The sequence below is a fragment of the Mauremys reevesii genome, linkage group 7, assembly GCF_016161935.1.
Source record: "Mauremys reevesii isolate NIE-2019 linkage group 7, ASM1616193v1, whole genome shotgun sequence".
Taxonomy (NCBI): Eukaryota; Metazoa; Chordata; order Testudines; family Geoemydidae; genus Mauremys; species Mauremys reevesii.
The window spans coordinates 40,335,921-40,360,459 of NC_052629.1; the positions used below are offsets into that span (position 1 = coordinate 40,335,921).

General features: G+C 45.1%; 1 protein-coding gene across 2 annotated transcripts in view; it reads left to right on the plus strand.

Moving 5' to 3' along the window:
- The window catches only part of ADAMTS14 (ADAM metallopeptidase with thrombospondin type 1 motif 14), a 106,778-nt gene that overhangs the window by 34,752 nt on the left and 47,487 nt on the right, over positions 1-24,539 (plus strand). For both annotated transcript variants that reach the window (XM_039482173.1, XM_039482174.1), the window contains 2 exons: positions 19,784-19,867; positions 23,199-23,355. In XM_039482173.1, the coding sequence (XP_039338107.1) occupies positions 19,784-19,867; positions 23,199-23,355 (241 nt within the window). The remainder of the gene's footprint in view (positions 1-19,783; positions 19,868-23,198; positions 23,356-24,539) is intronic.

Sequence of the window (24,539 nt, forward strand, 5' to 3'; positions counted from 1 at the left end):
TGCCATCCCCAAATATACAAGTGGGCTTAAAATTACAGCGAGATTTAAATTTTAAAACAAAGTATGTGAAATTTTTTATTCTTGTGCATTCTCCTGATTTATTTATTAAGCACCAAGGGTTTGTTCAATGCTGCACAAGACACAAAGAAATATGAGGCTCCTGCCCCCACGCTTAGAGCAGTGGGTCTCAAACTTTTTTACTGGTAACCTCTTTCACAAGCAAGCCTCTAAGTGTGATCCCCCCTGATAAATTAAACACACTTTTTAATATATTTACCACCATTATAAATGCTGGAGGCAAGTGGGATTTGGGGTGGAGGTTGACAGCTCGTGACCCCCCATGTAATAATCTCGCAATCCCCTGCGGGGTCCCGACCCCCAGTTTGAGAACCCCTGGCTTAGAGGGTAAATAGTCAGACAAAGATAAAACTCAAAAATTCACTAAGAGCCCCTCAGCATGGTGGTAATTTAGGCCCTTATTCTGCAAACTCTTATGTACTTATTTAGCTTTATGCATGTGAATAATCCCATTGAGTTCACTTTAGACTAAGTTTAGACTAGCATATGCAAAAATGTGGTTAATGTTTGCAGGATCAGGGCCTTGGAGTGTTCACTATTATATCATTTTACTCTGTGTTTGTTTTTATTTGAGGAAAGGTTTGGGGCTGTGTTTTACAGGTATGGTTTAGCATTATGAGCTTTATAGGGGAAATGAGTTTTTCAGACAGAGACTTGAATAAAAAGAAGGCTAAGTATGAGGTGTACTGGACTAGAAAGGGTATTCCAGGCACGTGGGGGAGGGGAACATCGAAGAAGGTATGAAGGTGAGAGTGAGAGAGAAGGAAGCTAACAAAGCGGTGAAGCAGAGTGGTGAAAATCCAGTTCCTTCATTACTTACCTGACAGAACCTGAGTTTGGGATTCCATTTTTCCCCAGTAGCAGTTGATGATAGAGCTGGGAATAGCTTGAGAAGGCTGGGTATCTGTGTTGTCTTCAGCTGTTGCAGAGGAAATCTTGAATCTTGATCATGGAATTTGATAGATTCAGCATATGTGGGAAGATCCAATTTCCAGATAATTCATGTAAGGTGTAATTGCCCAGTCAAAGATCCTGTAACTGATCAGGGACTTTACATTGCTTACTACACTTTTATGAGAGCTCTGCATTTCAACTTTAAGCTAATAATATCCAGGTTTGCCTGAAAGTCCACATGCTTCTCACTGGATTTAACGTGAGGATTCTATAATGAGATCTTATTAAGCAACCCCCAAAGAGACCAGCAGACGATGTTTACTTGTTCTTTAACAAAAGGTCAGATGGCTTTTAACTACTGCAAACACTGGAGCTACTTTAAAGTGGTGTCTTGAGAGGTTTGCTTAATGGAGGTGGAATCCTCAGGGCAGCTTTCATGATTTTTTAAAATAACATTTTCAGTTAAAATGATCATTTTAGTTGGCTGAATGCACTTCTCTTCCTGAGGAGACATCAATGAATGTCAGAGCCTGGATGAGACTAAAATATTTTTAATATTTCTCTGAAACCTTAAAAGCCAATTTATCAGGGGGCCCTTGACTTTGTCTCTGTGTTTCTTTTGTTCTGTCACATCTGTAAAACACAGTTTGACTGTGCAAATTGGTTTCATGTACCTAAATCCTGTCATTTGCATGCACAAGAATTGTAAATGCAAGTAAGTTTCTTATCTGTTCATGAACAGAGGTTGCAGTGAGGCCCCTTCGAAAATTTGCCCCGTTGAATTGTTTGTTAAATTGTTCTGAAATCAGGCGGGGAAGGGGTTACATGCTCTAACACCTGTCTCTCCCCACACTGCTGGTGTCACAGATGATGTCATTTTTTTCAGCTTGGGGGACAGCATGGGAAGCTCAGAATTGTCAGTTTTAATCAAAAGCTTTATTTTCAAACACATTTCATGGTTTATACGCAGCGGGGAGTGCTTTTCACTGTGTGAATGTTCAGGATGCTATCTGAGTGAAAGAGGGACAGCTGTCTTTTGAAATAAAGGGCCCGTTTGTGAGTTTAATGAGTTTGAAAGAAAAGATCAATAAAAGGGGAAAACATGACCCCATTGGGTAATATGCTAAATGAATAGTTTACCAAAGCATTTCCCTTCAAGGAGGTCTTTTTCTTTTTTATTTTCTTGCTTCTGGCTCTGACGCATCTCTTGCACTCAGTGGGCGATACTCACAGTTTAATGGACTCACCCGCTGGTTATCCATCATTGTCTGGGACCCCTCTGAGCCTTCTCTTCAAGCCAGTCCCCCACCATGTCATGATGTCACAAAGGGCTACAGGATGTATATAGGGGGAGGGGGGGAAGGTGTCTTGGTGTGGAGTTTTCCACATTACCTCCTTGCTTCCCTTTTACATACTGTTGTAGTAATTCCCTAAAGTACTGAATTCAGCAGAAAAAGGTTTTAAAATGTACTTGGTGAGCCAAGTGTGGCATGAGAATTACACAATATAGTCATAGTGAGAAGACAGGTCATAGCACTGACGAGACTGTCCTGGCACTGCGGAGGGAACACAAGAGTGTGCTGGATGGTAACATTCCTCTATAATAGTTTTCTGTTTTTCCTTTTTTTAACTGAAAACATGTTAGTGTAATGTGCACTTCAGCCGCATAGTCTGTGCTTTGTGTTCTGGAGGACACGGGATAGGAGGATGCTTAGGGGTTCGTTGGGAAGGAGTGCGCAAGAGGATGATGCCAGCGTCTATAAATCACAACCTGACCAAGACCACACAATTGAGTACTAATCCCATTCGTTCAAGGCGAGGCGAAAGCGGAGAGGCTTGGCTGGTGTGCCATCAGGACTGTAACAAGGGAGGATTTAACGAGCTGGTAGCTCAACCATGGCAAGGCTGGAGTGCGGTATGACTAACTAGAAAGAGTGAGGCAGGCTCAGATGAGAGCCAAAACTCCTGGAGTTTTAAAATCTAAATATATCCTAGGTAAAGGGGTTAGACGAGCAATGAATTCAGAAGCTCATCAAGAAATTTTTGCAAAATTTAGAATCATCACAGCTCTTGGGAGGGCGTAACCCCAAGAATCTCAAGGTATTTTAGGCCAGTGGAGGAGGACGGGGCCATTTATTCAAGGTGTTTGTTAGGGATTTCTACCCACTGGTGCTTTTAAACTGAGATGCAGGAGCTAACTTGCCACAAATATTTTGAAAAATCTATTGCCAGATGTCTACTCAACCCTTATGTAATGGAGGTGTATTCAGACATAAACCATCTTTAGTTTTTGCCCAGATCCTGATTCTGAAAGTTCATAGCCTAAGTAGTACTTCTTATAACATATAAACAGAATTATATTTATTTATACCAGCAATTCCCAGCTCAGGATCAGGGTTCTTTCAGTGCTGCTTCAGCCTAGTGCAGGGTCAAAGACCGCTCAACCACTGTTTTGCCCTTTCACAGTAGTGAGCTATTCTCAGCCACTGAGGAGCAACTCCCCACCACACCCCTCCCCTCTCTGCTTCTGTCCCTTATGCAGAGTCTTTGGGCCAGGGCAGTTTGTAGGGGTCTGACACTGTATTGTTAACTGTGTTCATCTCCTTTACTGACGACACTACCCTGGCTGAACGCATCAGGGAACTGTCACCCCAAATGCCATCATTCACAGATTGCTAATTTGTTGCCACTGATCTGTGACTCTGAGATAACATCCCTGACCTCTGGGTGAGCTCAGTTCCATATTGCAACCCAGTCAGGTCCCTGAGGCACCAGTGGTCTGACCAACAAGAGAAATGTCCCTAAGACCTTTCCTGCCAGAGGTCACGCTTGGTTAACAACCTGCACTAAGAAGAAAGAGACACTACCTTTTAAGACACTGTCAGAAGGCTAATTAAGCTGTTGTTGTGGACAACTGAGTACTGTAAGAACAATGCGACTTCTGCCTGGAGGAGCTCACACTGGGGGAACTGAGGTTTGTATCTGGATGCTGCAGTCAGGAGCATGCCGTGGGGGTTTCTGCAGGGCTTTGTGAGAGCTGTGTGGTTGTGTCCTTCTGTGGGAGTGCATCAGAAGTATGTGTGGGGAGGGTGGAATTGCTAACATCTGTGGCTCTGCTTGGAAATGAAGGCAAATACTTTCTCTTTTCCAAGAACACTGTTGTACGAATGCTTGTTGAACTACAGTTTCATCTGGTGAACAAATTGTTCATTGCTGTACATAAACACTGGTTTAACCCATTCCTCATCCATTTGGAAGTATGTTGAGCTTGCAAAGGTAAACAAAAATAATTTGTCAATATTCATATATATGCAATTTGTTTTTTAAATGTCAGTTGGCTGGTTGATCCCCTTTCCCTGCAAAAGCTGGTTCATATTGTGTACAGTAACTCTTCACTTAACGTCATCCCGGTTAACGTTGTTTTGTTGTTACGTTGCTGATCAATTAGAGAACATTGTCATTTAAAATTGCGCAATGCTCTCTTATAATGTTGTTTGGCAGCCGCCTGCTTTGCCCACTGCTTGCAGGGAGAGCAGCCCGTTGCAGCTAGTTGGTGGGGGCTTGGAACCAGGGTGGACTGGCAGCCCCCATATCAGTTTCCCTAAGTTCCCTGTGTGGCAGCTGCCCAGAAGGCTATCAAGGGCTGGGCAATTCAGGTGTCTCTCCCGCCCATTTACACTAATTCTTATGGGGAAATTGGATTCGCTTAACATCATTTAGCTTAAAGTAGCATTTTTCAGGAATATAACTACAACGTTAAGTGAGGAGTTACTGTACCTTTGCACGATTGGGCTGTAATGATAATGGCACATCACCAGTGCAAAATAGAAAGCCAATCAGGTTGCAGTAATATGTCTAATGGGACTACCCCTGGCAAAAGAGTACAATAGAGGAAGCGTAACACCAGCAGCCAGGCTGCACTGGGCTGTTAGCCCATCAGCCGTGTTAAGTAGAATGGAACTATATTTTTAGAGGAGGATGAAGGCAGGAAATTGCTGTGATTTGTGTTGTAACAGGTCCACAGTCCCCACAAGGCTGTGCACATGCCATTTTCTATCCAGCTTGGTTTGTCAGGGAACCTTTAGAAGAAGTTTTGTTTTGTTTTTAATTGATAGTCTCACATTGGCAATGTGAGCAGTGTCTCTTCAGGAAAGCTGTTCCCAAATCCATTTTACTTTTGATTTGCAGTGTGTGCCTTCGTTTCTCTACTCAAAAAATATCTTTCCTTGTCTTGTGCTGGGAGAGATATGCGTGATATGTAAAGAGCCTCTCTGTAAGATAGAGGTGCATAAACATGCCAGTACTTTATTCCTGATGGCTTTACCAGCATGAGACTCTCTTCTTCAAACAGCTATTAATTCTGGAGGTTGTAATGGTGGTAAGGTGCATTCTCCTTTCCTGTGATGCACCCGTTAGCAGTTACTTCTTGGAGCCTCATTGCTGAAGTGAGTGACATAATTTTATTGCAGGGCTTGTAGGTGTCAGTCTAAAAAGGGCTGGTGTCCTGATGCAGTACAAGCTTTTTGTGACAGCGATAGATACGTCCGTTGCTGGTGCCTTCGTGTCCTATTGCTATAGTAAGGATGTTTCACCAAGAAGGAATCATATTAGAAGTTCCAAACACTATTTCAGCACAGGACACAGAAGCACTTACCAAAGAAACAGTGAAAGTAGACAACCTTCCAATCCATATCTCAAAGTACCCAGAGGTCCTGTTTCAAGGTCAGTGAAGCTGAGATAATTATTCAGCAAGGAAAATTAAGATTAAACCATGATCTTGTGGCCAGCTGGGGGGCCACTCTGGGCTGCTTTGAATTGCACCAGGCAGCCAACAGTCCAGGGCTATTGCAGCCGCTGGGGATTGCTGGAGTACAGAGGCACCGTCTCATCCTGGCCACGCTCCCTTTTGGCCAGCCTATGCTGTGAGGGTGTAACATAGTATCAGCTATGCTTTATGCCAGCAGGGGTTTTCTTCAGGTCAGGGGAATCCTCAGCTGGCAGTTTAAGCTGGCTCCTGACCAGAGCAGTTTTGAGAATCAGGACCAGTATCTTCATCTCAGCCAGTATCAGCCAGACCTGAGAATCAGGCCCAATATATTTGCTATGACTCGTTGAATGAGTGTGTCATGCATTCCAAGACAAACAGGCTGGAGGCTCTGAAACTGCACTACAGAAATCCAAACAGAGGGAGAGAGAGAAGGCTCTGAGAAACTTCACCAAATAAACTCCCCAGCATTGGGCTTTCCAGAGCTTGGGAAGAAAAAAGCTATTTTCCCACATGATCCTCTGCTTAAGGAATTTAGGCTGCTCTCTGTGAGCCTGTTGGCTTTTCATTAGGAGGGCCCACTAGTTCCTGCCACCTTAATCTGATTAGAGGGGGAAAATCCTTCCCATCAGATTCTCACACTGAGCCAGGTTCAATCTGTAACAGTTACCATTTGGCATTAACGAGGTGTCCTGATTATCCAGTGTCCCAAATGCTGGTTTTGGAAGTAAATGGAGCCATAAGAGGGAGGAGTTGGGAGGTTGTCATGTATAGTCCATAGGCTTTATTGTCAGCCTGGCATTTGCTGAGCTTAGTACAGCACTGCTGCTGTTAAGGTTCTGTCAGTGTCTTCTTTATCATGATCCATTGGCCAACTGATGGACACTGCAGGCAGCTTGAAATTGCACCAGGCATACCCTTTATTATGAATTCACTCCCAGATCAAACTTACTGATAAATCGGTAGTCACTTGCTTATTTACTTTATTTAAGTTGCAGATAATGGGAAAAAGTAGGGTGGTGGATTTTTGTTTGGCTTTGGGAGTTAGATGAAACACCTTACCTCCCCTGATTTGATTGCCTCTTTGTGCTGTTCTGACGGATTCCTCTTTGTGTGTGTGTGTGTGTGTGTGTGTGTGTGTGTGTGTGTGTGTGTGTGTGTGTGTGTGTGTGTGTGTTTATTTGGGGAGTGTGGATGATTTTCTTTTTAGACAGCTGAGTTACTTAAATACTGAAAAGCTAAAAGTACCAGAGATGACCACCATTGTACATCTGTGGAAAATTTGGAAAACACAAAATTTCAAGCTACAAATGGATTTTGAAAACTGATCTGTGGTGGAAGAAAAGTTGGACTTTTGAAATTTTGTGAAAAACAAAATTTGGAGGAACTCCAAAACCAGATGATTTGGAGAGAAAACATTGTTAATTTTTTTCTACCTGTTTGACACTGCACAAGGGACTCCATGGGAGCAAGTAGTAAATGGACGAGGAACAACTACTGACACTTAAAAATCCCGGATGTTTTGTAGCTCATGGAGAAATCAGGATAGACAGGAGGTCAGATTAGATGATCTAATGGTCTCTTCTGGCCTTAAACTCTATCAGACTGTGAAATAGTTATGAATATTGACTATGACCTCTGATAATATAAACTCAGTCCTGGAAATTCCTCTTGCAACAGGATTTGTGAGACTGTTATAGGTCATGCTCATCTTCCATGGGTCTGTACAGGAGTCAGTCATATTTTCAAAAGAGCTCAGCACCTCACGAATCCCATTGTTCTCAATGCTCCCATAATGTCCCTGAAAAATTGTGCAGTGCTGAATATGAGGGGGAAAGTCCTCTCTGAGCCCCAAAGATGATTGACCAACTTACACACAGAAGCTTGAGATGTGATCACCCTCAGCATCTTTGCCAGTACTGTGTAGCTACAAATTTAAATTTTCCGTGCATGCACGTATTACACAATTAGAGCCAGATTTACAACAGTGCCCCCAGCAGCTCCGTGGCTCACTTGTCTTACAGCATGATCCTCCAAGAATAATAGTGTGGAATATCTGGTAGTACATATCCCTCTTTCTCATCTTCCTTCCATTTCCTTCTTCTCCCACAATTGTCTTCCTCTTACCAGCCTCTTTTAAAGCATTTTCTCCAACAAAGAACTTAGTATAAAGTTAATTATATAACAGAGATAAATTAGCTATGTATACATCCCTATATATGTCCAGAATGTTGTCATCTAGAGATAAGTATTTGATTATCTGTATTGTTTTAAAGCTCCTACTTTGTAAAGTTTGTTGCCTGTGGGAAAAATAATATTAGAATTCCTGTTATTAAAACATTTAGCATTTTCAGTGACTATACAGTTTGTGTGAGAAAGGCACTGTATGGTGTAGGGTTCTTGGGGGTGGGAATTAAGACTATATCTAACACTATTTGAGGGACAGAGGAGAGGAAGTGCTTTGTACCCAGCTTTGCTTTTCAATCTGTTGTCATTCCTTTGAGCTCATGAAGAGGGAATTAACCAATTAAGACTGGGACTCTGAGATTCTAAAGCCGAGACATGGGAAACGTGATTTTAGGATTAAAGAATAATGCAAAGGAGTTGTTTCCTCCTTTTACCCCAGCATCACCATCCCATTCACCATCTGCTGCTGCTACCAGGGTTCATATCATAGCAGTGGGATTTGGCCATCCCTCTAAATCCTTCTGAATTTCTGAAAGGTGGTGGGATGAGAATGGCCCATGCTGGGAGGTGAAAGGATGGAAGGTTGTCAGCTTTTTTCCCCCTTCATACCCTTCCCCCAGTGGGGCAGGAACTTCATCCTGTTCATTATATGAGGATTTTTTGTTATATGTGTGCGTGCATCTTTAATCCCTTTAAGGAGATTTCATGGGGAACATTGTCACATAAAGGGTGTCATTTTGCTTTCTCCTCTGGAGTTCCCACCAGCATTTGTCCACTCACGCTTATATTTTTAATGATCAGGCTGGGCCCCACTCTGACAAAAGAAGAAAGGGGATTGCACTCAATACAGAAAATTGTTGGCTGTGGCTCCATAAATGAATATTAGCGTATATGGGCTGGAGCACGATTGCTTAATAAACTGCTCTTGAAGAAGCTTGAATAGCAAGGAATAGGAGTTGGGGGGAGGATTTGGGGTTTGCATTCAGGTTCTGATTTGGAGGGAAGGTTCAGGTACAACAAGAACGCACAGAGAAATCAAACAGATAAAACTATATTCTAAAAATACGACCTAACTCAAAGCAACCAGCCATGTTCAGGCAGAGGAGCCTAAGTGTGCTATGTGGCACAAGACCATAATGGCTAGGAGCAAATATTGGCAGCCAGGGAGCTACGGTAACTGCAGCCAAAGGGAATAGGAAAAATAAAGAGTAAGGAGTGTGAATTTATAACAGAGAAAACAGAGGGACATGGTAAAAAGCTTGATTCTGTTACTGTTTTGAACAAGCGTAGAGTAGGAGCCCTGTGGGACTCCCCAGCGGCAATCCCTGGTCTGTTATCAGATTTCAGACTCCTGCTCCCTTTTGATTGCCGCCAAGCGTTATAAGGAACACAGCCAGAATCCTTCAGTGGAACTGGAATTTCCACTCTCCTAATCTGGGAGACGGTCCCATCTCGCCCAACTTTCAGGCCACACTGGTTCCCTGTAAGTGCCCTTCAGTTAGATTTTGGGGAGTCATCACTCAGTTTGGTTCTGACTTTGGAAGTTAAACACCCTTTTCATTTGCGTTCATTCCAGCATTTGATTTGACAGGTGATTAGAGGATTTACCCAGAGAGGAATCAATGATACTATATTTCTCAACACAGCAGGGGAATGAGTTGAAGATGAGGTGCAAAGTGATCCACTCAGGGGGTTGGATTTAGTTTTTATTCTAGGTTCTGAAACTTGCCTGCAAAGCTAATCCTGGGCATTCTTTCTCTCCCTGCAGAACCAATTCTGGATGCTTTGTGCTCACAGAACTAATTCTGGGCATGTTATCCACCTGCAGAACTGAGACAGTAGGCAGAGTAGAACCAATATCATTAGATACAAAGATGGCGTAGCTATAACAGGAATTCTGCCTTCACCATGTTGCTGGAAGAAGGATTTTCATTTTCTACTTCTGTGTAGTGGGGTGGGCAGGTAGACAAAGATTTCTTTCACTGGAAACAGATGGCAGCCTAGGAATTTTCCTATTGGTGTTTTCTCACCAATGCTCTGCATCTACCTATTAAGAAAACCTGGGTGATAAGATATTTCCAGTGAATTTGCTTGACAATACAAAGTTACTAAGTATTTTCCTATTGTTTTGGGTTGCTAAGGAAACCTCCTGACTCAGAGTTCTGCTAGAGGAGTGACTTACATCCTACCATTCTGTCAAGTATTTAATTGTTTGTAAGTTCTCAGCAAAACAGAACTTTAGTGAAGCCTTATTTAGAGATTTTAGAAAATGCAAACTACTTTTAGGTGGAGATTGTGTTCAAGAGAAAAGATTTTCCTCTGGAAGAATCTTGGTGGAGAAACAACTTCCTGTGGATTGTAGGTTTCTAACTCTGGAAAGGGGATTGCCACATTGGGGAAATTCTTTAGAACAGACTTTCACTTTCATGTATTACAATTTTCCTTGACATTCTTATCCAAGATATTGGTGTTTTAATGAGGAACGTTACCCTCCTCAGGCCATTTTTATTTTTTGCCTCGATCAGTCACAATGATAGATTTCTGAGATCACAGTCGTTTCCATGGTTGTGATATCAAAAGTCAAGTATTATTGTGAATACTTTGAAGGGCCAACTAGCTGAATGTGGTACTATATTGGGAGGGAGAAAGCTCTTATTCAAACACACATCTTCAGCCATGACAGGGTGAATACAGAATGTCAAAGCATTATGCTTTAGGCATAACTGGTTTACAAATTTGCTTCAGCGTGAAAAGTCCCTTTTTAAAGCTGACATTGGGGCAAGAAGGGACAACTTGGTACAGTAACTAAGCACAGTGTCTGGGAGCCATCAAATAGCCTTATTACTAGGAAGACTTGTTGCAAACAGCAGGGACAGTGTTAATCATAGTAGTACAACCAGCTGCATGTGAAGGGCCCTAAGGTATGAGCTACCATTTTTATTTCAAAGTTCATATATAGAGAAACTTGTCTTAAGTGGCCACAAAAGGGACCAGCAAAAATCATTTAGCCAGTTCTGTGCCACGCGGGGAATTCATTTACATTAGGGGTATTCCGTGGTGGGCAAATCCAGCAGGGTGGAAGTCACTCGCAGCGTAAAGTGGTCATAACATAACTTTCAACAGGCTTCTTTTTTATGTTGTAAAGTGGTTAACAGAGGGAGTTGCCTGTTTGGATATGAAGCTCTTCACACATCTATTGTTGTTTTGTTGAGGAGCCGTATTGTGTAGTGGGTAGACATTCGTGCTAGAAGCTAGGAAGTCCTGACTAGCAGTGCAGTCGTGGACAAATCACTTAATTGTTCTGTGCCTCAGTTTTCCCATCTGTAAAATCTGGATAATTACACTTACCTAACTTACAGAAATGTTTGGAGAGCAACTTAGTTTGTGTGGCACCCAAAAATGTAAGGTGCTCTCTAGTATTAGCTCTGAGTATACTTAGTATAGTAAGTAGTGCTTTTGCCCCTGCCCTTAAAGCTCCAGAAAAGATTTTTCACAAGTCCATATTGGCATGGAAATTGGGGCAGAAGTTAATTTGAGATGAGATCTGGGATTTAGAAATGGCAGGGATTTTGCTCATTTGGAAAATTCCATTTTTTTGGTCAAGTCATTGCTCAAAGACAGTGAAGTCTAGAAATTGCAAATTTGTTTTGTTGTCATGCAGACCTCTGGTGCCTTTTGCCATGATTACATATTAGTGATATGCGCTGTATTTGGGCAAGTACTCACTGTGAATTAGGAGCATCAGAATGACCCATGGTATGTGGCAGAATTGTAAGGTTCACCTCCAGAACTAGCCAGACTCAGAAAGGACCTGATGGAACTGGCAAGTTTATCAAGTGACTGACAGGAGAGATGGTATCCAGTATGTTAATGTTTACTTCCTTGTTTTACTGTACCAGCATCATCCACCATGTCAGCACAGTCCTAGGAGCTTTGATGTTACCTACTGCTATACAGCCAGGGTCATACAGATTGATTTTTCTTGCTATTGGGCACCTAAATCATTGCTAGGAATTAGCAATAATGTTGGTGATAAATTTGTTTATTAAATAGACATGTTGGTTTTGGAGGGTATTCCTCATCAGAGCATTATGAGGGCTGGGTATATAAACTATCTGATAAGTCTGATAATAAGAGTTTCACGCCAGCTGTTTTCATGTAGTCTGGTCCCTTTAACAGATCCATTTGCTGAGAAGGTATTTGCACAGAGGGATTTTCTTTTAAGACATTGACCAGCTAATGGTATCAGCAGAGGGCATGAAGAGTCATGTCATTCACTTAATGCTCCTCACATGGCAATGAAAATATTCTCTGGGGCTTGCTCCTAGAAACAAGTGCACAGAAGGTTTCCATCTGCAGTAGCCACTCTGCTTTTCTACTCAGTGCAGGCTTGAGCGTGTTCCAGGATATTCCAGTATCTGTGTAACTGTATCTTTCCCATTGATTAGAAAGGAAAGCATAGAACAGCATCTCCTGCAAAGGAAGAGTGGCCAAGGATTCCCTCCCTGCCCCCTTCCCTTTCTATCCCCTTCAGCTTCAATCCAACTTGAAATCATAAGTGTATATGGCAAAGGATTAATCATCTTTGAGTTGTGGAGACAAGGGAAGGGATTTATTTCATGTGGTGGAGAGAAACAAACTGCTACCAATTGGCAGATTTAACTTAACGTTTTTCATGATGTCGAGTTGCAGTTTCTCCCTTCTCTTCTCTACCTCCCCTCCCAAATTCTTGCTGCCCATCCTCTCTCCTTGCCCTCATTCTTACCTCCTCTCCACTCCAGCCAAGTCTAACCCAGTTGATGGGGTGGCGTAAGCTGCCAAAATGCTTCTTAAGGCACTTCAGGTCAGAGCTGTCAGGTTCAGAAAGGAGCTGGCATTTGGTGTGCTTTTGAAGCTCTGCCAGTTTTTCTCTAACTCAACAGGCACTTTAGCCCGAGGGCAGGAGGAGCTGGCCCCGTGCTGGCGTTTCTCCTAGAAACTCTTCCTGATTGGGGTCGGGCTCATCACACCAGAAAGCAACGCACCCCTGTGCTTCTTGCCAGTGCAGAAACTTTTGATTTTGTTCAATCAATTATATAATCTGGATATAAAAAATATGCTGTGCAGTTTACCCCTGGGGCAATGCTGATCCACATGTGGGTTTTTTTAAATTAACCTGTGAAAGTCATATTAGTTTCTATCAGATATGGATCCTTCAGTTTCCTACTAAAGTGTTGTAGAAATGACCCTGATCTCTATCTGGTGGTAGAGAATTAGATTTCTGCTTCAGCACTTATGTACATAAGGTAGGAGCTACTAGCAACAGTCATCTGAGGGAGACGTTAGACTGAAGTTCATTCTGCACATAACTGTCCAGGTGGGAGTTAAAGATCCCAAGACATTCCTTTAAAAAAAGAGTAGGGATGAAATTCCCTCTCTCAGTAAAATAGTTTCCAGCGTCCTACTTTTACATAATCTATTTTTGAGACCGTAATGGCTACAACCATTCCCATAAGCATTGTGCTACTCTAGATCAAGTTTGAATTCATTGCTTTGTGAAACACATTTGAGATATATCTGAACTTAATATGAAATGTGTCATACTAACTCCAGTTCTCTTCTACTTCCCAGTGCCAGAATATTTTTCTTGTCTGTAAGTAGCTAGTGCAGTTTTTGGATCACTGTGTTGCACTGTTCTCAAAGAGACTCTCAGATCTTGGTGCTTAGATATTATGATCAGAGCCGTAACTAGGTATTTTTGTGCCCGAGGCAAGAATATAAAATTGCGCCCTCCCCCAGGGGCGGCTCTTTGGCAGCAATTCGGCGGCGAGTCCCTCAGTCCCTCTTGGAGGGAAGGGTCTGCCGCTGAATTGCTGCTGAAGAATGGATGAAGCGGCGGCGGTAGAGCCTGTGATTTTGGGAGGTCAACTCATGATTTTTGACTGCTTGGGCTGGTAATGTTGCTTCCAAGATGGTCTTTGGTTCCAGTCCAGTTCCAATCCAGAGAGGGACTCACAGGTTAAGAGAGGACAGAGGTGCTGGATATCAGCAGTGGCCACTAGGGATCAGCATGTGTCCTGAGAATGCTGGGAGTTCAGGCTTGCAGGGCAGGATCAGGGGTGGCAGGTTTGTAGAAATTTGTGTGGTGCCCAGAACCTGTCCCTGCCCAGACTCTACCCCCCCACCCGCCCAAGGCTCTGGGAGGGAGTTTGGGTGAGGGAGGAGGTCTGGGGTGCAGGCCTTAGGCTGGGGCAGGGGATTGGGGTGCAGGCTCTGGGAGGGAGTTTGGGGATGAGAGGGGGTGCAGAGGGAGGGGGTGAAGGTTCTGGGAGGCGTTTGGGGAGGGAAGGGGTGCAGCGGAAGGGGGGGCTGGTGTGCGGGCTGTGGGTTGTGGCTGCAGATGAGGGGTTTGGGGTGTGGGAGGGGCTCAAGGCTAGGGGCAAGAGTAGGAGTGTGGGGGGTGAGGGCTCTGGCTGGGACTGGGGATAAGGTGTTTAGGGTGCTGGCAGGGCCGGTGCTTCCATTAGGCGACCCTAGGCGGTCGCCTAGGGCGCCAGGATTCGGGGGGCAGCATTTTGTGCGCTCCCCCCGGGGTGCACGGGAGCTTCCGGTTCCGCTCCCGTTGCGCCGCCAAAGAAGGACCTTCTGCCGACGTGCCACAGAAAACAGCGGCAGGCAATTGAGCAGCTCAATGACTGCCGCTGTCGCCTGCGGCATTTCAGCGGAGGGTCCTTCTTCAGCAGCGTGATGGGAGCGGAACCGGAAGCTCCCACGAGCCCCGTGAGGAGCGCACAAAATGCCGCCCCTCAAATTCTGCCTAGGGCGCCAGAAATCCTGGTGCTGCTCCTGAGTGCTGGAGGGGCTCAGGGCTCGGGCAGAGGGTTGAGGGTGCGGTGCGGGGCTGAAAGCTCTGACTTGGGGTGTGGGCTCTGGGCTGGGGATGAGTTTGGGGCTGCTACGGGACAGGGGCCAGAGAGAAGGACTCCCCCCAGCCCTTTCCCTGCCAGCAGCAGCGAGCTCTGGGGGAGGATCCCCCGCTTTCCTGCCTCCCCAGCAGCGCACTCACCCCCACCACTGTCACTGCATGTGCTCCTAGGGCCCCTCTCAGGTCCAGGAATCTCCCTCGCCTCCCCCATGGTGGGTGCCGGGGGGTGCTGCGTGCGCCTCCTCCCCTGCTGTTGCCCCTGACTGTAGGCTCACTGGGGGTGAGGGATGGGGCTGCCTCCTTCCCAGCATAGGGCAGGAGCGGTGACTGTTGGCAGGGGGACTCCCTGTGCTTCTGGAGGGTCCCATTAGAAAATGAAAGGGTCTGAGGGGGAAGGGCAGGCTCAGAGTCAGTCTGCCCTGGCAGTGAGATGGGGGGCACTAGGACCCTGTGGCAGCAGTTGCTGCAGGGATTGGAAGCATGGAGATGCTCTGCTTGGGCGGGGAGAGGCGGGGAGAAAGTCGGGGCTGGGGGACACTTGGGGAGGCACAGGGGGGCGGCAGGTGGGGCGGGGGGGGGGGAGATCACCTGGGTTATAAATATTTCTGTGCCAGCCAGTGGCTTTTTCTTTTTTTCCCTTTTTCTCCACCACTTTCTGCTCCCCTTGGCTTTGTATGCCTGAGGCAAGTGAGGCACTTGCCTCACCCTTGTTACGGCACTGATTATGATGATGAATATGCTAGAAATTCCAAGATGGATAGATAACTACTTATGACCCTCAGAGAACCAAGCTTTCTTTTTCCAGTAAGAAAGAATAAGCAAGTAATTACTAAAAATATTTCATTATTTTTACAAACTGTACTTCAGAAGGTTACTAATATGCTATGAAATATTATCACAGCTCCACTGAGCTACATTTGCTGAATACATTATCAGAGAACATTTTGTGATGTATTATCCTTGCTATTTTGTTGGGCTTGTTTGCTTGCTTACTGCACTTGCTGAATAAGGGCCCACTTGTGCAAACTTTGCTTGCATGTGTGTAGTCAGTCTCACAGGAAACACTGAGGCAAATCATGTGAGTCAGGGCTGCAAGACCAGGCCCTAAATGTCTAAGGCGAATTGCAGCTTGTTGCACAGACAGTCCCATTGACTTTAATTGTGTCTGCCTGTGCACAACAAGTTGCAGGATCAGGGCTTAAATTACTCCTTTGCAAACATCAGTAATTCTTAGTAGCTGTATTAATCCCTAGAGAGATTTAGCAAGGTTGTACTGTATTCAAAATTGATTTACACTCCAGCTTTTAATTACTGATGCCATTTCAAATACAAAATAAGTACACCTCTACCCCATTATAATGCCACCCCATATAACACGAATTCGGATATAATGCGGTAAAGCAGCACTCTGGGGGGGTGGGGCTGCGTGCTCCAGCGGATCAAATCAAGTTTGATATAACATGGTTTCACTTATAACGCGGTAAGATTTTTTGGCTCCTGAGGACAGCGTTATATCGAGGTAGAGGTGTATATACATTCTAGGTTCCATACATTAAAAAGTATTAATGTAGTCTGGAAAATTGCAATTCTGGCTTCATACAATGTCTGTATGAATTTTTAAAGAATCCACAACTTTAGCCATCAAAACAGAAAAGTCCCATAAATCTGGATGACATATTTAAAATATTCTTATAGTCTGGAAATTTATGGAAGAGTAAAGGAAAAATATTTCTCTTTTGGGTGAAATAAGGAAACCATTTAAGTTAACTTACCATTTTTACTGACATACTGTACATTTTTTTACTGACTGTAACTGACAGTTTTAAATATATTTCCTGATAGTTGGCAATCCAGTTCACCTTTTGCTTAAATCTGTGACGATTCCGGCTTTTGTATTTCCAGTGGTTTAGTTGGGAGACTGAGGAACTAGCAAAAAAACAACTCTGATAGCTTTGGAACCCTTCCTACCCCCACTCCAGCTGTGTGCCCCATAGCAGTGCTAACCTGATCAGCATTTGAAAAAGGCAAGTCTGATGTTATAAAAAATCAAAATATTTTAGAGACCAGTTTTTCTGCCAAATTCACATCTGTTTTGTGGGTGGTTGAGGGCCACAGATGTCTCTCTTGCTTTTGTATATATTTTGTCACTGGAGCTGCATGCACAGACTAGATTTCTTGGCATCTGTGCAAGTGTTTTGCTTAGTGGCTGACTTCATTAACAAAGCCATTTTAAAGAGCATTTTCAGTATTTCAGACTTTATTCTTTCCACTTTTCAGACAGCCCCCTTTGTGTTTCCACCAGGATAGTTGGTTTGAATGGACTACATCTCCCAAAAGCCACTAGTGTGTTAAGGAAATTGTACTGGGATGGAAGTTATCACTGCTGGCAGATGTGGTTCATTAGTCTAAAATTTTATTTTGGGCATGTGTTTACTGTAGGCAGGGCCGGCTCCAGGCACCAGCTCAGCAAGCAGGTGCTTGGGGCAACCAAGGGGAAGGGGCGGCAGGTCGAGCTCTTCGGTGGCAATTTGTCAGCGGGTCCTTTGGTCCCTCTCAGAGAGAAGGACCTGCCCCCGAAGAAGAAAGTGGCGCGGTGGAGCTGCCGCTGATCGCGGCTTCTTTTTTTCCCCTGCCGCTTGCGGCGGCAAAAAACCTGGAGCTGGCCCTGACTGTAGGACTCTCCAATAGCTTCCAAAAGAAAGGACAGAGTAGGCTATTGAGGAGAATTGGCATGTGAATTGGTAGGCCAGATTTAACAGGCTTTTATAGCTGATGCGGACTTTCAGATGACTAATTCACTCAGCCTGATAAGATCTTGTATCTCTCTCTGAAATGCCATTTTTCGCCTTAAAATGCGAGGATATTAGGACATGAAACAGTTCCTTCCACTGGATGAGTTCAGACTCTCCACTGGTAATAACCACTCATTGCAGGATGATCTGAGATTGATGCAAGTGCCATGGGAAATCTAGCTGTTCTGGACTCAGTTGACGATAACAGGGATATCATCAGACAGCAAAGCGCCCAATCATTTGGAAATTTTGCTTTTTAAAAATGGACCATTTATTAAAAAAAGAAAGACACTAACTCTGCACTGGGCCATGCATGACTTTGTATATCAGAATCAGAGTGAGGAAAGGAGCAGGAGTGGGGTTAGGCAAGGCTTTGGGACAGTATTTAAGTGTCACTATGGAGACTGTTCAAACAGAGTATGTGTAGATGTGTGTCTGTGTTTAAATATTTATTTGGTGTTACATCTTTTGAAGAGAGTCTGTCTCTTGCCCTGTGTGGAGACAAACAGCCCACTATGTTCCAGAAATGAAAGGCGTTTTCATGTGGGTTATGTGATAGGCACCCCGGAAAGGAAGGATATTCTACCCTTGTCATCCTGCCGTCAGTTTTGCTTTACAGTGTTTTTCTTCAAATGAAGCAAGGGAAGATTATTTTAACCATTTCTTGCTCCCGTGAGGCATGTGAGTTAGGACTTCATCAGATGAATGCATAGCAAACATGAGAAAGGAAGGGAAGGGCGAAGAGCTGGGAGGAAAGAGAAGGTGAAGCGGTCTGGAGAGACCTCACAGAACGAATCGGAACAGATTGAATTCAGTTTGCTTTGTTCAAGGACAGGGTGAGGAAGGGGCTTGTGTACTGAAGGGGGTGGTGAGAGAGAGAAGGGCGTTGAATCACATCTAGCAAGTTTCCTTTGTCTCTGTATTATCCTCTGGTGTCTCTAGGACATTTCTGTCAGCTGCCCCTCAAAAAGAACCTCTGATAGGATCTCTTGGCAGTGGCAGAAAGACGATTGTGCCAGCTGGAAGAGAGACTCTGAAAGCTTTTTATCAGAGGCTTTTCCTGATCTTTTTTTGCTATGGGGGATGGGTGTGAAGTGCTTTTGGAGGGCTAGGGGTTGGGCAGTGATGTATCAAAGCAATAATGTACATTCTAAAGCATTGAATGGATGTCCACCTAGTTGAATTGCTGGATTTGCAAAACTTTCCACACCCTGCATAGCCATTGACGGTCCAAGGTGTGGACAAGGACCTGCATCCAGCATGCTTTTGTCTCCTTCGATTGAGAGTGATATGGGGTATCTCCTTTCTGAGACTACTCTCCCAGTAGTGGGCTAGTGTCACTAGCTACTTATCAAGTACAATGTGTTTTTCTTCAAGGAGTTGGCAACAAAGCCCTTTTGGAGAGAGAACCACCACAGTGCAGGATGATTGTGTTGTGTTCCCCAAGAGAGTTTTTAAATGGATGTAATGAGAACCATGGATAGAAATACCTGCTTCATAAGAAATGTTACACTGCATCCCCAGAACTGGGATACTACATAAGTCCTTCCTCCAGACCAGAACTACTATATCAAATAGCAATCCCTCTACATGTAGGCACAGGAGGAGCTCGGAACAAAGACCTAGTTAATATACTAGTGGTTGTGTGAGGGGAAAGTGGGGTACAGCTGGCACTGCTGCGTTCAGTGTTTGGAAATTAAAGAACATGCTACTCCACTACACAAGGGTGGAGTAAATCCTGGAGATATCACTCAGCAGGGAATCTCTTGACTGTGACCAGAGACTCCCATGTGATAAAAGAGGTTAATAAGCTGAAATAGGGTTTGAACCTTCAGAGAGATACTGCTTATACCAGCTCTACCTGGCAAGGGATCAGCAGTTACTGTAAGTGTTAATTTCAAGTTTTGAAGAAGCAATTACAAGAGAGACAAAATATTATACTGCTTTTTAAAGATGTTGTCCGACAGTGTCTCCTCTTAGTGTCCCACTGCACCTTTTTAGATCAATAGTCACATGAAGAAAGCTAGCAGATACTCTGTACTGTCATAGGATCTGGAGAGGTTTGCCTATTGTTATAGGCTTGAGGACATTTCAAAAGCCAGTGTTTTTTTAAATAGGGTTATTTTTAACTTTTTATTTTCTATTTTCTTTTTTTTCCCTTAGGTGGATGAAATTTACCATGACGAGTCCTTGGGGGTTCACATTAACATTGTCTTGGTCAGAATGATCATGGTGGGCTACAGACAGGTAAATACAGGGCTGGAGTGAGTAGAGGATGCTATCTAGGGGAAGGGGATGTTCACAATATACAGCATGCTCAGACTTGGGCTGAGGGATGCAATGAGTTTCCAGACTGGGTTATGTCTATAAAAACGACACCTTCAGCTAACTTCCCCGTCTGTCTGCACCCCCTGCTTTCAGATTGGTGTGTATGTCTGGGGAGATGAGTCAGGATTCAGTCTAGTTATATATTAGTGTTTGCATTAGAGATCCTCTTCCACACAGCCAATCTTCTCCTTGAGCTAATCCTCTGTGCAGATGTATGTGGTATCAAAATCTGTTACATAGAAATTATTGGGATCTCACAGGGTCAGCAATCAGCATTGTAGCTTAAGCACAGGACCTGCTAGGATGGAAAAACAAAGGAACAAATGCTTTACTTTAAATGCAGATACAATTATTGTTGTTAAAAATAACGTGTGCAGTGTGGTAAATTTGCACTGGGCTTTACAAACAGTAAGGCAAGTTCCCTGCTCTGAAGAGCTATTTTTGATCTTTTGCTAAAGTGTGAAAGGCAAATAGATTTCTGTTTAAATATGAAATATTAGTTCCATTCCCTCTGTAAGCAGCTGTCACATGCTGTGGCTTTGCCAGACTGAAACAAAACTATCTTGAATTTCTCTCAGTTTCACGTGAGACTTGCTGAAATTCCTAGACTCCAAAGATTTTCCTTCTATAGAAGGCAGACATGAGGACATCTCTGCCTTACAGTACCCCTGTGTTTTTGATTGAGAACTCTTACCCTTCCCCCACTGCTGCTGCTGACTCCAGCTCTGAGCTGGCTTGGGAAGGGGTAGGGCAGGAGGGTTAATCTCTCAGTAATTAACATCTTATTTGGTTAACTGAGGTTAATTTTTGGTTGCAGGGATTTTCTGTCACACCACAGTGCAGAGAAGAAGCTTTCTGGACTGGTTCTGTGGCATTTGGTTTTTGTTTTGCTATAGCTGCGCTCATTTTGAGCTCTTCACCAAGACAAAGAGCAGTGTGGAGGGGGCATGTAGTAGTAGTAAGAGTCAAGGCACAATACTCCCCTGTCGCCCTTCAAAAGGGAATTCAGTGCACAGCAACAGTCTGGTGTGGTGTCTGCTAGCAGTAATAATTAGCACTTACATAAGCCCCAATTCAGGAAAATGTTGCTACTCAGGACAGGACTTACACACATGCTCAAGTCCCACTGAATTCCAGTGAAGCATGTGCTTAAGTGCTATGGTGAATATGCACACACAATTAAATGCTTTCCGACATTGGGGCCTTCATGATTCACCTCTTCAAAGCAGAGGACAAGTGTTAACTAATCCTCACAACAGTCCATCAGGTAACTATTTTAATTCCTATTTTACAAATGGAGAAACCAGAATACAGAAAGGTTAGGTGAACTGCCCTAGGACACACAGTGAATCAGTGTCAGGGCCAGGATTGGCGTTAGGCTTAGTTTGCTGCTCAGTCCACTGGACAACATTGCCTCTCAGTGAGTCTCAGATGTTCAAATCCTGATTTTGTCACTTTTTTGCTGTGTGATCTTAGACCACTCTGTGCCTATTTCCCTATCTGTAAATAGAATATTTAATTCACAGGGCTGGTCAGCTGATGTGGAACACTGAGATCCTCTCATTAAATGTGCTATAATGTACAGCATAAGCCCAAAGTGTTGTGATGATGCTAACAAAATGGCATACAAAGATTTCTCTGAGGAGTCAAAGGGTATGTCTGCCCTACCAGCATAGCTGTGCTTCCATAGCCCTGTAATGTAGACGCAGCCTACACCGATGGAAGGGTTTTTCTGTCTGGTTCCTGCTGAACTGAATCAAATAGCCATTTTATGAGCTGCTGCAGATACAGAACACCAGCATTTCCTGGAAAATATCTGATTACAAGAGAAATATTCCTGGTGAGCAGAAACTGCGTGCATCCTGAAGGTGGTGCTCATGGTTTCCCAGGTACATGAGGAAAAGATTTGAGGCAGCCCACATTGTGGCAAGCATTTGGGGAGGGATAGCTCAGTGGTTTGAGCATTGGCCTGCTAAACCCAGGGTTGTGAGTTCAATCCTTGAGGAGGCCACTTAGGGATCTGGGGCAAAAATTGGTCCTGCTAGTGAAAACAGGGGGCTGGACTCAATGACCTTTCGAGGTCCCTTCCAGTTTTAGGAGATTGGTATATTTCCAATTATTACCTTTTATCTCCAGGCAGGTGACAACAGAACATCATGTCCATCTGAGGAAGGAGATAGGGTTTCTGGCCTCTCAGCTAAGGTGTTAATGCCGGCATCTAATTGATGATGATATACTGAAGATGCAAAGGAGGCAAAAGCAGAAGGTCTAAACATTGAGATGTGAACTAGAAGCCACAGGTTGCACTCCTGACAGGGCCAACTCAGACCTTCATCCTTCTACAGTACATTGAGTACCAGGCAGTTTGCTGTGTATGGGTTATCTGAACAATCAAGGTCCTCTCTGCTGTGCTTGAAGATCTTACCTAGGTTTTCATAAGATTAGGCACTTACTTTGTGATCTTTGTCCAGCATTACCCCTCCCTATACTGCTATTCCATTTACTGTGTGCCAGACATCCTCCATTCCTGGGGGTGCTGCATGTTTATAATTTCTGGAGGGGGAGGGGCCAAGGAAGGATTTTTTTTGCCCCAAATATATTCTGTTTGGGTTTGTTTGTCTCCTTCCTCTGAAGCATCAGAGATGGCCGTGGCTGGAGATGGGACACTGGGTAAAGTGGGCCAGGACTCTAAAGTGGCACAAAGCATTTTCTCTCTCTGCTTGGTTGGCTGGTTCTTGCTCACATGCTCAGGGTCTAACTGATCGCCGTACATGGAGTTGGGAAGGAGTGTTTCCCCAGATCATATTGGCAGTGACCTGGGATTTTTTTCCCTTCTTCTGCAGCGTGGAATGCAGGTCACTTGCCAGGATTGACCGTGTATATCTCAATCAGTTCCCTGCCATCGGAGGGGCCTTGGGCACCGGTGCACCTGGCCCCTCCTGTTCTCACCCTGTGATACACAAGAGCTTAGTCTCCTGAGGGTTGTGATACATTTGTCTGATTTTGGCTGTTGGGTTTGCTGTGCGGGGCTGGGTGGTGTTTAGTGGCCTCTGACATACAGGAGGTCAGACTATATGATCTGGTGGTCCTTGCTGGCTTTAAGCTATGAGTCTATGAAATTTAATATACTATGTTTTCATTGTTAATGTTGTGGAAACTCTATCTGGGATCTTCCGAACCCTCTACCTCAAAACTTGGGACAGGTTCATTGTCACCTGGTAATGCCCCCTCCTTTCTTTTCACCCCCCAGTCAGTCAGCCTGATAGAGCGGGGGAACCCATCTCGGAGCTTGGAGCAGGTCTGCCGCTGGGCCCATTCTCAGCAGCGCTCAGACCCAGACCATGCTGAATACCATGACCATGCCGTATTCCTCACCAGGCAAGATTTTGGTCCAGCAGGTATGCAAGGTACTGTATTCATCTTTATCATGTATGTGCAGTTTGCTGGGCTTGGGGGAAACCCAGCAATTGGAAGGGATTTCCTGCTAACACAGTCTGTGTGCCTACTGGCTGAGGTCCACAAAGGTTTTGGAAAAAGTTATAAAGATGAGAACTTAATAAAAGGAATGGAGGAAAGACAAAATTGAATCCCATGGGGGCATAGGCGCCGACTTATATGGGGCTCTGGGGCTTTAGCCCCATGAATAAATCCCAAGCAGGGGCTCTGCCTCACCAATGTTTTTTCTCCCCTGCTTGGAGCGCCCCGCCGCCGCCGCCTCCGCCAGGGCTGCCCAGAGCCCTTTAAATCCCAGCCGCGGCGGGGAATCAGAGGGCTCTGGGCTGCCTGCTGCAGCGGGAAGCCCAGAGCCCTCTGATTCCCGGCTGCGGCTGGGATTTAAAAGGCTCTGGGCTGCCCGCCGCAGCAGGCAGCCCAGAGCCCTCTGATTCCGGCGGCTGGGATTTAAAGGCTCTGGGCTCCCCGCCGCAGCCGCCAGCCCAGAGCCCGCTGATTCCCGGCCGCGGCTGGGATTTAAAGGGCTCTGGGCTCCCGCGCAGCGGAAGCCCAGAGCCCTCTGATTCCCGGCTGCGGCTGGGATTTAAAAGGCTCTGGGCTCCCGTGTTTGCAGGCAGCCCAGAGCCCTTTAAATCCCAGCCGCGGCTGGGATTTAAAACTCTGCGCTCCCAGGTTGCAGGCAGCCCAGAGCCCTTTAAATCCCAGCAGCGGCTGAGATTTAAAAGGCTCTGGGCTCCCCGCGGTTGCAGGCAGCCCAGAGCCCTCTGATTCCCGGCGGCGGCTGGGATTTAAAAGGCTCTGGGCTGCCTGCTGCAGCGGGAAGCCCAGAGCCCTCTGATTTCCGGCTGCGGCTGGGGTTTAAAAGGCTCTGGGCTCCCCGCGTTTCCAGGCAGCACAGAGCCCTTTAAATTCCAGCCGCGGCTGGGATTTAAAAGGCTCTGCGCTCCCCGCGGTTGCAGGCAGCCCAGAGCCCTTTAAATCCCAGCAGCGGCCGGGAATCAGAGGGCTCTGGGCTGCCTGCTGCGCGGGAGCCCAGAGCCCTCTGATTCCTGGCGCGGCTGGGATTTTAAACGCTCTGTGTTCCCCGCGGGTGCAGGCAGCCAAGAGCCCTTTAAATCCCAGCCGCGGCTGAGATTTA